This window comes from Cimex lectularius, unplaced genomic scaffold (genome assembly GCF_000648675.2).
Source record: "Cimex lectularius strain Harlan isolate CLEC.00 unplaced genomic scaffold, Clec_2.1 scaffold1, whole genome shotgun sequence".
NCBI lineage: Eukaryota > Metazoa > Arthropoda > Insecta > Hemiptera > Cimicidae > Cimex > Cimex lectularius.
Window position 1 is genome coordinate 3160993 of NW_019392813.1, and position 13290 is coordinate 3174282.

Here is a 13290-nt window from a genome sequence, read left to right on the forward strand (position 1 = left end):
AACAAACTTGTCTATTCCTTTTACGTTTTTACAAAGGCAAAATTGAAAAAGTTGACAATAATTTTAAAGCTACTCAGACAAAATGATTGTGATATTTTTGAAACACTTTATTCTAGTATAATCTGTTTGAAATAAGTAACAAATGAAATATCTAGAATTTTTATTTAAAAACTACTTTTCATCCTGATATTAAATTGTTTATAACATTTTCAAAAGCTATCTAATATATATTACTTATTATTATAAATAGAAAAACGATTTCAACCCTGAATAATTAACAAAGAAATCATCATGCCATCAGACTAATTTCTTTTTAAAAAAATGCGACAAAATTTTCGGGATGTAGTTAGCATATGCTTAAAATCACTTACCTGATCCATAAGCGCACAACACACGCTAGCCGAAGACAAGAGGAAAAATGCAACCAATCGGAAAAACACAGTAAGTCTACATAGCATCTCTACAACTTATTGGCGTAACAATAAAAGGAAAAGTATGTTAAATTGTTTTATCGGACACATGATGTGGGAAAAAAGTCAGCAGTTTCTTTTATGTAATTATTTATTTTGATTCTATGAGATATAAATTTAAGCTTACAATTACAATCAATGAAAATGTATGTTTTTGACTTTTCAAAGTGACACTTTTATTATGCCAGTCAGTGAAAAAGAAATTTAAAATTACAAAGATGAATACAAAATTTGTTGTTTTATCCAATGGGAAGCTGTTACAAAAAAAATCCATCTTAAATAAATTTATATACATACATAAATTACATATGTGTTAGTTTTTATGTTGAGGTTTCTGCGTATAGTCATGGTTGAGTTTTAGTACCTTTTTTTAAACGATTATTATGCCTTTCCCAAATCTGAGGCTAGAAAGAGAGACGGCACACAGACACTCAGAGATTAGGTGGACAAGGATGATGCTAAATGATCGGACTGCTTGTAAACGTACAATCAACCAACAAAAATGACAAATCCACCCAATTTGCTTTGAGCAATTAACTTTATTCTTTTTCTATTTTTAAAATTGATTTAATTATGTTATATAAATTACATTAGTTTTCTTTTCTTGTATATACATATTTGAATCAGGCCCTTCTGTGAGCAAAGATCTCTCTCCATTTTGTTTCCATGATTTTCTTTTTTCTGTAATTTTTACGAGGCCCTCTTCCCATTATTTTAAATTCTCTACTTATTTTTATTTTTTCTCCCTTAAATTTCCAGAATAAAACACATTTTGACTACTGAACTGCCATCCTCGCCATGTTTCTGATGCTTAATGCACAGCATGCAGATCAACCAACAAAAAGTTGACAAATCATTGGTCAATACTTTACCTTAACAAAGTGTATTTGAACAATGAAGCTGATTGTACAAATACAAATACAAAAAGCCTTTATTGATCCATTAAAAAAACAAACTTTCTTACAATTTTTGAAATTAATTTTATATATAATTTAAAATTGCCAAAGGTTGAATATCAATGAAGCTTTTAGTTCCAAATGACTATATATTTTTTGATGATGGAGTTTCACAAAACAAATATACCAAATCTTAAAAAAATCTTAGTTTTCTTTTCTTTTATAAAAATTGTAATCCTTTTCCTTTTGTTTCCTGCAAATTTTATGAAGACCTCTTCCATATTTCAAATTGACTTCCTGTTTTTCATTGTTTACCTCCTAGGCTTCCATAATAAAACATACTTTTGTCAATCAATCTTCTTTTCACATTCTTTAATACATAATTTTCTATTTACATAGCATTCACTCAGGTCGGTGGGATACATATATAGAAAGATGTATTGGTATAATTGATAATTATTACAAAAAGCCTAAAGTTTTCTTTTCTAAAAAAAACTTGTGGTTGTGTTAAAACGACCCAGTTACGTAAATGAATAAATGTGTGGTCGTTAGTGACCGTTAGTCAATAATTATTTGTAGATTGTGAGATGTGGTCTGGTGTGAAATAGGTTTTAGAAAAATATTTTCTTTATTGTGCCAACGTTTCGACGTTTATTGACATCACCTTCAGGGCCTGGGATTTATGAACACTATTTACATTTTACAAATACATGTAGGATGTGAAAAAAATGAATTGATACAATGCTAGAAAATTTTAGATTTAAAAAAAATTATACAATGCTAGCAAATTTTAGATTCAATCAAAGCATTTGTACTCACTCAAAGAGTTTGTTTTCCGTGTAGATGTGTCATTCACAATATCTCACTGGCACTCTCAACATGATAGACAAGAATGACATAGAAAACAAACACTTTGGGTGAGTACAAATACTTTGATTGAATCTAAAAGTTTCTAGCATTGTATAAATTCATTTTTTTAAAATCTAAAATATTCTATCATTGTATAAATTCATTTTTTTAAATCTAAAATTTTCTAGCATTGTATAAATTCATTTTTTTCACATCCTACATGTATTTGTAAAATTTAAACAATGTTCATAATCCCATGTTTTGATTTAAAAAAATGAATTTATACAATGCTAGAAAATTTTAGATTCAATCAAAGTATTTGTACTCACTCAAAGTGTTTGTTTTCCATGTAGATGTGTCATTCACAATATCTCACTGGCACTCTCAACACGATAGACAAGAATGACATAGAAAACAAACACTTTGAGTGAGTACAAATACTTTGAGTGAATCTAAAATTTTCTAGCATTGTATAAATTCATTTCTTTAATCTAAAAAATTCTATCATTGTATAAATTCATTTATTTTAATCTAAAATTTTCTAGCATTGTATAAATTCATTTTTTTCACATCCTACATGTATTTGTAAAATTTAAACAATGTTCATAAATCCCATTTTTTTGATTTTAAAAAATGAATTTATACAATGCTAGAAAATTTTAGGTTAAAAAAATGCATTTATACAATGATAGAAAATTTTATATTAAAAAAAATGTTTTAATTTAAACTTAATTTTTTAAATGATTAATTTTAAATTTTATTAATTATTANGGTGATTATAAATTCAGTAGTTTTTACGAAATAATGTATGCCCCTGTATATGATTCTTCATACACCTGCTGGATTTTATTCTTCGAATTCTAAAAACTCCACATTCTCCGGTCTTGGATGGCTTTGAAAATAAGATGAGAAGGTTCTCATTTAAATTCAGTGCCAGGGAGGAAACACGATTCGGGGATTTTCTCATACATTTTATAACACAATGTACAATTCTTTGGAAGGAGGTGGTGTGTATACAATTTCCCATATTTTATATTGACAAAATACATTTTAAACAGTCCCTACATGCTCTACGAAAAAACGCATACAACGTTTTAAAATTCCTGAATTAAAAAATATACATTAATCAATTTCGATATTCATCATTTATTCCAATATGTTATTTATTCAATATATTTATTAAATTATAATTTTGAATTGTAAATTTTTTTAAATTTAATTTTAAATTTTTATTCTCAAATTTTCTAGCATTGTATAAATTCATTTTTTTTCATGTCCTACACGTATTTGTAAAATTTAAACAATGTTCATAGATCCCAGTCCCTGAAGATGTTCTCAATCATAAAGATCGAAACGTTGGCACGCTAAAGAAAATGATTTTCTAAAACCTACTTCACACCAGACCGCATCTCACGGCTCCGAATAATCAATCATAAATGAATAAAGTTCAAAGGCGCAAGTCATGCTGCGAATTTGCCCGTAAAACTGTCGAATTCCTTGTCACCAAAGATAAACCGTCAGTCGGGAAAATATTATTTCGACCTTGCCCAGTTCTCGACTTTCAAAGCTCGTCCTGGTATGCTTTGTCGGCGTTCTCCGGCAAAGTTGTTCCATAAGCGGAATTTCAAAACAGCATCTGCAACTATCTGCACATCTGTGACCTTTTACCCTATAATTTACTATTTAAGATTTTTTAAAAATTCAAATTAGTGTATTATTTATTTACAACACACAAGAATCTATTTATACTGGCTTATTTTAGGCAGGCTGTCTAGTTTAATATTATGAGTTACTTCATTTACGTTTTAGCGGTCAATTGACCAAGTTATATCTTTCAATTAATTATTCTTTCCATGTAAGGTCTTTGTTTGAACCAGATTCGAACCCACGAACTTAGGCTTGAAAATGGCAAAAAGAGTTAAGGTTCGAACGGTTGTAGGTTGAGATGGAGTTGGTGTCCGAGAGGATCGAAGTCACGATAGCTCAAGTGGTAGCAGCGGCGTATTTAGCCGAAGATCGTGGGTTCGAATCCCGCTCGTGACACTGACTTTTTTATTCAACCAAGACCTTACATGGAAAGAATGATTAATTGAATTATCAGTTACCTTAAGGAGCTGATAAGTATGAGGATTATGAGGATATTTCACTTCTTCCACCAAATATTACCAAGTTTTAAGTTGAAAGATGTCAAAAAACTAGTTTGATAACTAACTAAAATTTAAAGATAAAAAATCTCCTCGTCCAGTTTTGTTCGGATAGTTATATTTTTGATAACAGAAGTTTTAATTTTTGGATTTCTTCAGCGAAGAGAGTTGAACTAAAGCGACGGCTTCAAGTTCTGTGAGATCTTCGTCGTAATCCCTTTTCTCATTGATCACTTCGAGATCGGAAAAATTAGTCGAGCTGTTAATCGACATTCTGGACAATTTTCTCTTAAGATTCTTCCTGTTCATCCTGCTTTTATTTCGCGATATTTCCCTGAGCTTTGCCCTCCTCCTGCGCCTGGAGAAGCCTTCCTTGGACGCCAAGACACTGGGAAGTTTCCTCCTTTCCGATTCCCTCTTCCTCGCTAGCTGTTCCAACATCACGCTCTTCCTCAGCTTCATCTTCCTCGTCGGATGTGACTTTTCAAGACTGAACCACCATTTCGTCGACATCATCTCTTTGCTGATGCTCTTCGCCAAACTCCTCGAATTCAAGTTTTCCAGTTCGTAATCTGGCAGGAAGAAAAAATTGGCCTTGCTGCCGAGTGAGATTTTTTCCTCGATGCCCTTGGAGTCGTCGTCACTGATGAATACGACTTCCATCGGGTTGTATCTCTCTTGCAACCTTAAACTTTTCCTAACAGCTATTTTCCTCCTACATTTTTTATTGACCTTTCTCCACTTTAAACTCGCTTTGGTTATTTTCGGTGATATTTCAGAAACGCCTTCCACTTCGTTATCATTGTCGATTTTAATCCCTTCTTCGTCCATTTTATAATTTAGCTAAATAATAAAACACAAGAACACTTGCGTTTTCAAGTCGAAAACATTTTTTTTTTTGTGAAAAAACTTTTATAAGATAAAACATTTGTTCAATGCCCAGATGTCTCCTTTTGATAAGAATCAGAATAGAGAAATAGAAATCCTCAACAAATAACGATTTAAAGCTTCTTTTATTTATACAAATTTATACAATAAATCTCATATTTTTCACCCCAACTATTTTTTGTAATGTATAACATGATGTTTATGTAACATTTCCGATTCTACTGGCCCTACTAGTTTTTGAGCAAACCACTAAACACCTTGTAAAAATACGATATCTCGAAAGAAACTGACGAATAAAAACTGAATAAAACACATTGGCTTTAGCCCTCCTCAGAGTGAAAACAAATGACTAAACAATGTTCCTTCAAAACCCAAGGAGGGATGAAAACTCGAATTTTGGAAAAACGCTACGGACTTATTTTACAAACCAAAATATTGACATAAATTTGTGATGAAAATGCCGAAGAAAAACAGTATTCTTGTAACAGTAATAATTTTTTTCTATTTATAATTTTCGATCTGGAAAAAATGATCAAGGTAGGAAAATGAGTAAAAAATGTAGCTGAGCTTAACAGCGGTAATACGATTAACTACATATTGTTTTTATTAATTGCATATTATGAAAATTGTGTTGATTTGGAGTAGCTTATTTGTTAGGTTTCTTTTGTAACCTTTTGCTTTCCGATTGTCGGAGCTTTTAAGAATTTCAATGGTGCAGCGCTTTTCCGGCCATTGCATTTCTTCGGATTTAAAAAGAAACAGGAACGTGCAGTGCCATTTCAATCGGGAAACAGATGGAGTTTTTCTTTCACAATTGGCTTTTTAAAATTAAAAACATAAAATTCTCCAAATGACCCCTTTACAATCTAAATTTAAATTGTCCGTTTGTTGCTTTTAAACACTTCCACTTTTGGTATTCTAATATTTAAAAGGTTTAAAAAGAAACAAACAGTACGGTCCATTTTTTTGCCAACCAAATAGGAAGTAGGACGAACCTCGAGCGCTCTCCATACGGGAAATGTGAAAAAAGCTGCATGGCAATATTGAGTAAGAAGAAAAATGTAGGAACGAAAAAGCTGGCCGTTTCGAAAAAGGCTTCAAAATCGGAAGATGTGAAAGAAAGGTACGAGACATCTGTTTGTAAACTTTAAATACGGTTCAAATTGTTACTTCTCTTTGGTCCCACAAAGCAAGCAGGACATCAGATTTTACATTAAAATTGGTAGTCTTGATCTTCTTTGGCTTCTTTTTTTCCGGGCTTTTCTGGGATTTGAACCAGTTCTGAACGTTGTCGTTTCGAACACATTTAATCAATGTAGTTTTATCCACTATAAAAATGATCGTTTCTTCTTTAAAAAAGTGATAGAATTACAAAACAAAATATGGAGAAACTACTGGTTATAAACATACATTTCAAAAGTATTGTAGGTTAAGAGGATAAACAAATTTTGACGATGGTAAATTAATCTGGATTGTTAGACTTAACGATATTCTTCGTTTAACTGTGATAAACATTTTCCTTGATAGTTTTCTCTGGCTGTGATTTTGTACACAAAAAAAATCAAGAGAAATGATCAGGACAATTTTGGACATATTAATTTTCACTTTACACTTATTGCCAAATTAGGAAAATCAAGCCCATTTTGAAATTCAGCAAAGATTTTTATTTTTCTCACAAACTGGACAATTTTTCACGATATTCTTCGTTTAACTGTGATAATAGTTTTTCCTTTATATTTTTCTCTAATTGAGATCTTGTAAAAAATTATAAATTGGAAAGTTTTTCATTGCTTTTAGGACAATTTTGGGGAGATTAACTATTAATATATCAAAAAAAGATTTAAATATTTAATTTCATTTACACTTCTTGCCAAATTAGGAAAATCAAGCTCATTTTGAAATTCACCAAAGATTTTTATTTTTCTCACACAACGGACGATCTTTCACGATGTTCTTCGTTTAACTGTGACAATCGTTTTTCCTCTACATTTTTGTCTGATCGTGATCTTGTAAAATAAAAAAAAATCAACAGAAAATTATAAATTTTAAAGTCTTTTTGTTTCCTTTTAGGACAATTTTGGAACGATTCACTATTAATTTATCAAGTATATAATTTTTTTTCTTTCATTTTACACTTATTGCCAAATTAGGAAAATCAAGCCCATATTAATATTCAGCAAAGATTTTTATTTTTCCCACAAACTGGAAAAATTTTCACGATATTCTTCGTTTAATTGTGATAATAGTTTTTCCTTTATATTTGTCTCTGACTGTGATGTCAAGAAACGAAAAGAAAATAATAAATTGGAAGGTTTTTTCATTGGTTTTAGGACAATTTTGGGCAGATTAACTATTAATATGTCAAGTATAATATAAATTTTTTACTTTCATTTTACGCTTCTTGCCAAATTAGGAAAATCAAGCCCATTTTGAAATTCACCAATGACTTTTATTTTTCTCACAAACCGGACGATCTTTCACGATATTCTTCGTTTAACTATGACATTGTTTTTTCTTTTATATTTTTCTCTGACTGTGAACTTGTAAAAAATTAAATGAAAATTATAAATTGGAAAACCTCTTTCTTTCCTGTTAGGACAATTTTGGACAGATTTAATATTAATGTATTAAGTATATAACGCAATTTTTTAAATTTTATTTTACACCTCTTTCCAAATTATGAAAATCATGTCCGTATTGAAATTCAGCAAAGATTTTTATTTTTCTCACAAACTGGACAATCTTTCGCGATATTTTTCGTTTAACTGTGATAATAGTTTTTCCTTCATATTTTCCTCTAACTGTGATGTAAAAAATTAAAAAAAAATTATAAATTGCAAGGTTCTTTCATTGCTTTTAGGACAATTTTGGGCAGATTAACTATTAATAAAGTATATAATTTAATGTGTGGTAATTAGTGACAGTTAGTCAATAATTATTCAGAAATCGTGAGATGCGGTCTGGTGTGATGTAGGTTTCAGAAAAACATTTTGTTTATCGTGCTAACGTTTCGATCTTTATTGAGATCATCTTCAGGGCTCAAAGTGTTTGGCACACTTACGCAGAAAACAAACATTTTGAGCCCTGAAGATGATCTCAATAAAGATCGAAACGTTGTCACGATAAAGAAAATGTTTTTCTGAAACCTACATCACACCAGTCCGCATCTCACGATTTCTGAATAATTATATAATTTAAATTTTTTAATTCCATTTTACACTTCTTGCCAAATTAGGAAAATCAAGCCCATTTTGAAATTCACCAAAGATTTTTATTTTTCTCACAAACCGGACGATCTTTCACGATATTCTTCGTTTAACTATGACANCCTTTATAATTTTTTCTGACTGTAATCTTATAAAAAAATGAAAAGAAAATTATAAATTGGGAAGTCTTTTTCATTACTTTTAGGACAATTTTGGACAGATTGCCCATTCTGAAATTCACCCAAGATTTTTATTTTCCTCACAGTCGGCCTTAAAGAAACCGGACAATCTTTCACTATTTAACTTAACCATTAACTTTCAAGCATATAATTTAAATTTTTTATTTTATTTTACAGACAATTAAGAACTGTTCGACCAACCGTCTGGCTACATCGCTAAAAGGACATTTTCCTTTTTTCTTTGTCATTCTAAATCAGCATATTTAGGAAATCCCTTGCATTATAAATAGGCGCATTTTCATCTTTCTGTATCCAGTTTGGTTTTTGTACAAAAACTTCCTTCCTTTCTTTTTTCTTTTCTTTGTTCATTGGCATTAATCTTCCATAGTAATTAATTATAATCAAATGGCTCATGAAGGTAGTCGTTTAATTCATTGTTTCCCATCTTGTTGCAAAAATTACTTAGCACTTATTTTTTTATACTGATATTTTCACATAAGTAAAAGATGTAACAGGAATGGTTTTATTGACCTACCCAATTAAATGAATGGATTATTACTTTCCTAATTACAATAACAAAAGGTTCTGTGATTTTTGGTTATAAATTTCTATTGGGTCATTTAATGTTTGTTGAGTTGATTAATAAAAAAATCCCATTCTGATATAAGTAGTATGTAGTTTAAAAATAAGTTGTCACAAATCCTAAATTCGTTATTTCTCTTTCAGTTGATGGAGTAAAAACGGTTTGAAGGCTGCATGTCTTGAAATTCCCCGAAGCCTTCCGGCCTCAGAGAGGGTGGGAAGCCATATGAACCAAAAAATTAAAAAAAAAATTATATATACTTTATATAAATATACAAAAACATTAGAAATTTTAGAGTAATAATTTCCTACCATTTACACCTCAGAAACAGAAAAGAAGCAACTGAATGGCAAAACCTAAAAAAAATGCCACTAAGAAAAGTGCAAACGCAAATAAGAAAGTCAAAACACCGGTCCCAAAAACGGAAAATGTGAAATTCAGGTACGGCAATTTAGTTTATAATAATTTGAGATTGTCTTTTAATAGATAGCGAATAGAGGAATGGGATTTTTTCCGTTTAAAGCTCAAAATGGACCAAAAGTCATTAATTTTTGGCATTTTGCTGTTTAAAATTTAAAAAATAAATAATCTAATAGGCACGTTATTTTATTTAGTAGAACAATAATATTTGTATTGACTTTTAGAACATTGGCTCAGTGGTGGCATCATTTTAACAATGACAACATAACAATATTACCAGGTGGCTTTCCCAAAGTTCATCACTCAGTTAAGTATGTACAAAATTTTTTTTTGTCAAAATATTATTATTCTATAATAAAAATGTACTCTTACAGGTCTAGGAAGTGAGTATTCTGTTAGTTATAATTAAAAAAGAAAAAATGAGAAGAAGAGGTAACATAAAAAAAAGTTTTTTTATGTGGTCTAAGATGCTTGAAAAAATTAAATTTATACTAATAAAAACAGTCGCATATTTAAATAAATATTTGCTTCTCAGGCGTTCGTTTGATGAGGCGGGTTATCGGCTCATCGTACGCCCTCAATTCCAAGTTTACAAGATACAACATCCAGATGACGTTTTGAACAGCACTAAGAAGAAAGACTTACAGTCAAAGTAACAAAATTGAAATTTTTTAAAACTTTGACAAATAAAACGTTCACTTTGTAGGAAGTCTGTGAAAAATTATCCCATTCACCCCAACAACCACAACGACCACACAGATTTTTTTAAGCACCACCTTTCCACCGGGGAGCAGCTAAAACAGTATAGAGAAATGAATGCTTACTCAAGGTAATTCAGTTGTTAGCTTGAAGAAAATGAAGGAAAGCTTTGCTTAAATCGATAAGAGGAATTAATTTGAATATCGAATTGTTTCAATTTGATCGTAAAATATTAAAATATCAGTAGTATTGTTTTAGAACAAGACTGGGGAAAGTCAATAAAAAGCAACTTCACAAGGCTGCAATGATGATATTCCGCGTACGGATGGAATCCGAAGGTAGAAAGCCTCCACCGACTGCGGTCACCGTCGTCAAGGTATCAAAACTGAGAAAAATCCCGTTAAGAATAGTTTTGACATTAAAAAACAAAACAAAACAGTTGCAGGAAGAAGAGCCTAAACCGAAACCTAGTGTGATCAGCATTCCGAAAGTAAAGAGTAAAGTGAAAGCTCCGGTGAAGAAATTGGCGCTCACCAAATTCACAAAGCCGACAGCACGTATGTCTCGAGATGTCATCTTTAACAAGAAGAAGGATTCTGTGATGGTGGACGGTTTCAGGACGCCCAAGGCCGAATCTTCGGAGAACGATAAACGTTCGATATCCAAGTCTGAAAAAGAAAGCACGGAGACGGGCGATACTAAAACCTCGATGAGAGATTCCGACACAGACACGAGTAAATCGGTGAACCAGCGGACTTCGAACGTGAGCAGCAACGTGAGCAGGACCAGCGCTTCGAGCATACTAAGCACGCCGAAGAGGCCGTCCAGGAACCTTTCCGCGGTCTCTCGCCTGCAAAAGAAAACAGTCATCCGGCCTGTATCCAACAAACAGGAAATCAATAAATGCACCGTTAACTTTCCCGAGGGGGAAAACAGTAAAAACGAAAAACAAAAAAAGGGGTTGAAATTCAGCACTTTTGGACTGTTACCGTCTAGGCCGTCGTTTGCCCAGTCGCTTCTCCGAGGTGAGCCGTCGAAAAGATCTCTCATCATCGGAAATCTTCCTTCTCGAACAACTATCGCCGATAGTTTCAAACAGCAGATCATCGACAAGAAGCTGAAGGACTCTTTGGAAAACGAGAATTTTCTCATTGTCCGGCCCGTCCAGGAGAGGACCTTCGGGAGCCAAGTGAGGCCGGGTCTCTTTCGGTTGGCAGAAGGCGACGAATTGAGAATCGATTCGACTCGACTCTTGGAAAAGCACGGCTTGCCCAAGCTCGAGCCCAAGTTCAAATACAGCGAAAAGTATCCGGCAAAAGCCAACTATTCCAAGTTTGTCACTCGGAAAAGGTCGAAGCAGTGTTTATTGAAAAGGGAAACGAAAAGCGAACTGTCAAGAGCGAGAAGTAAACACTTTCTGAGATTCGGGAAAAGTATTTCGGCCAAAAGTAAGTTAGAGAAAGGCGATAAAGGTCAGCTGGAGAACATAGAGGCTGCACTGAACGAGGCAAGGCAAAAGAACAATCTCGACCAAAAGAGGGAAAATCTCCTCTCGAAAATCGAAGACCAAGCAAAGAAAGGTAAAAACAACAGGGCATTGAACGAATATCTCACCGAAAAGTCTTCAAAGCTCAACGAGGAAATCAACGAAATAACGAAAAGGATAAACGTGAAGACTAAAGGAGTAGACCTTTCTGAGCTATCGAGGAGAATACTAGAAAAGTACAGTTGAACGCTATTTGCTAAGGGGAATTGTGCTGCTTTATAATAAGGTTAAATTTGTCCGATAATTGTAATTGGTGGAACTGAACGTTTTACGTTTGTAAAAAATGCGCGTGGTCCTAAATAAGCCTGTCTGGACGGGAAACGAACTGGAAATGAAGACGATAGGCGGCACACCAATTGAAAATAACCTTAGAGAAGAATGAGGTAAACTAAGTCAGACATACTTTTCAAAACGAAATTGAAATAAAAACTAATTTATGAAAATCCTAGGTGCTTCTTTCATAAAATTAATTGTAAAATACGAATTAAGCACAATATTTCGGACTTTACATACACAAACGACTTACATCGAACCCCCATACTCGACTAAAGCTTACATATTTCAACTACAGTGTACCATTTCAAGGGTAGTGGCTCATAATGGGAAGTGTTCACAAAAGAATCAGTAAGAAGGAAACCATTTAAATTGAGAAAGGGGGAAACAAAAAAGTGGTATTTTCCTTGATGTGGATCAAGCCTTTATAGGGTGAGCATCCGGGTTTGCAGTGGAAGCTAAAGAGCATCCTTCCCTTCACATACTTCCTCATATTCCGATCATACCGGACCGCTTCTTTCAGATCAGCCAGGGAACATCTCTGATCCTGTTAAGACTGGAGTCCCACATGGTAGTATCCCTGGTCCCATCTTTTATTCAATATATAATGCTGACCTCCCTGCCCATCCCGACACATTCATTCACACTTTTGCGTATGATATATCCTATCCTCTAATAAGATCCCGTCCTCTCAAATCGCCCTCTACAGGCTCACCATGTCAACCTATTTTTGGACAAGACATAACTTTTACCATAACACACCAAGCACTTAGTTTTAAACCTAACATCCCGAACTGTCCTCAAAACCCCCAAAGGAGATTAAAGCGGCAGACATGTTGGGCAGCGAGACGTAGCACGTAGAACCTACTAAAAAATGATCAGGAAGAAAGAAACCAAATTGAGAAAGAGAGAAAACAAGTGGTGCTTTCCTTGACAGGGATCAAGCCTTCATAGAGTTAGCATCCGGGTTTGCAGTGGAAGCTCAATACTTTCCCTTCACATACTTCCTCATGTTCCGATCATACCTGACCGCTTCTTTCATGTCAGCCAGGGAACATCTGAGACTACTATCCTGTTAAGACTGGAGTCCCACATGGTAGTATCCTTGGTCCCATCTTTTATTCAACATGACCACCC

At 33.0% G+C, this 13290-nt stretch overlaps 1 protein-coding gene across 4 annotated transcripts; it reads left to right on the forward strand.

Moving 5' to 3' along the window:
* Positions 1-379: 379 nt before the first annotated feature.
* On the forward strand, positions 380-12323 carry LOC106660841. Of its 4 annotated transcripts, XM_014383840.2 has the most exons (9): positions 5884-6370; positions 9359-9428; positions 9541-9656; positions 9860-9946; positions 10010-10018; positions 10171-10287; positions 10342-10464; positions 10593-10710; positions 10774-12323. In XM_014383840.2, the coding sequence occupies exons 3-9, from the start codon at positions 9562-9564 to the stop codon at positions 12064-12066; spliced, it is 1842 nt and encodes a 613-aa protein (XP_014239326.1). In that variant the 5' UTR covers positions 5884-6370; positions 9359-9428; positions 9541-9561; the 3' UTR covers positions 12067-12323. The 4 variants fall into 4 exon arrangements, with proteins under 4 accessions (XP_014239315.1, XP_014239326.1, XP_014239306.1 ...); XM_014383829.2 differs by lacking the exon at positions 5884-6370 and adding an exon at positions 380-441 and having other exon boundaries at positions 9359-9656; XM_014383820.2 differs by having other exon boundaries at positions 9359-9656.
* Positions 12324-13290: the final 967 nt, after the last annotated feature.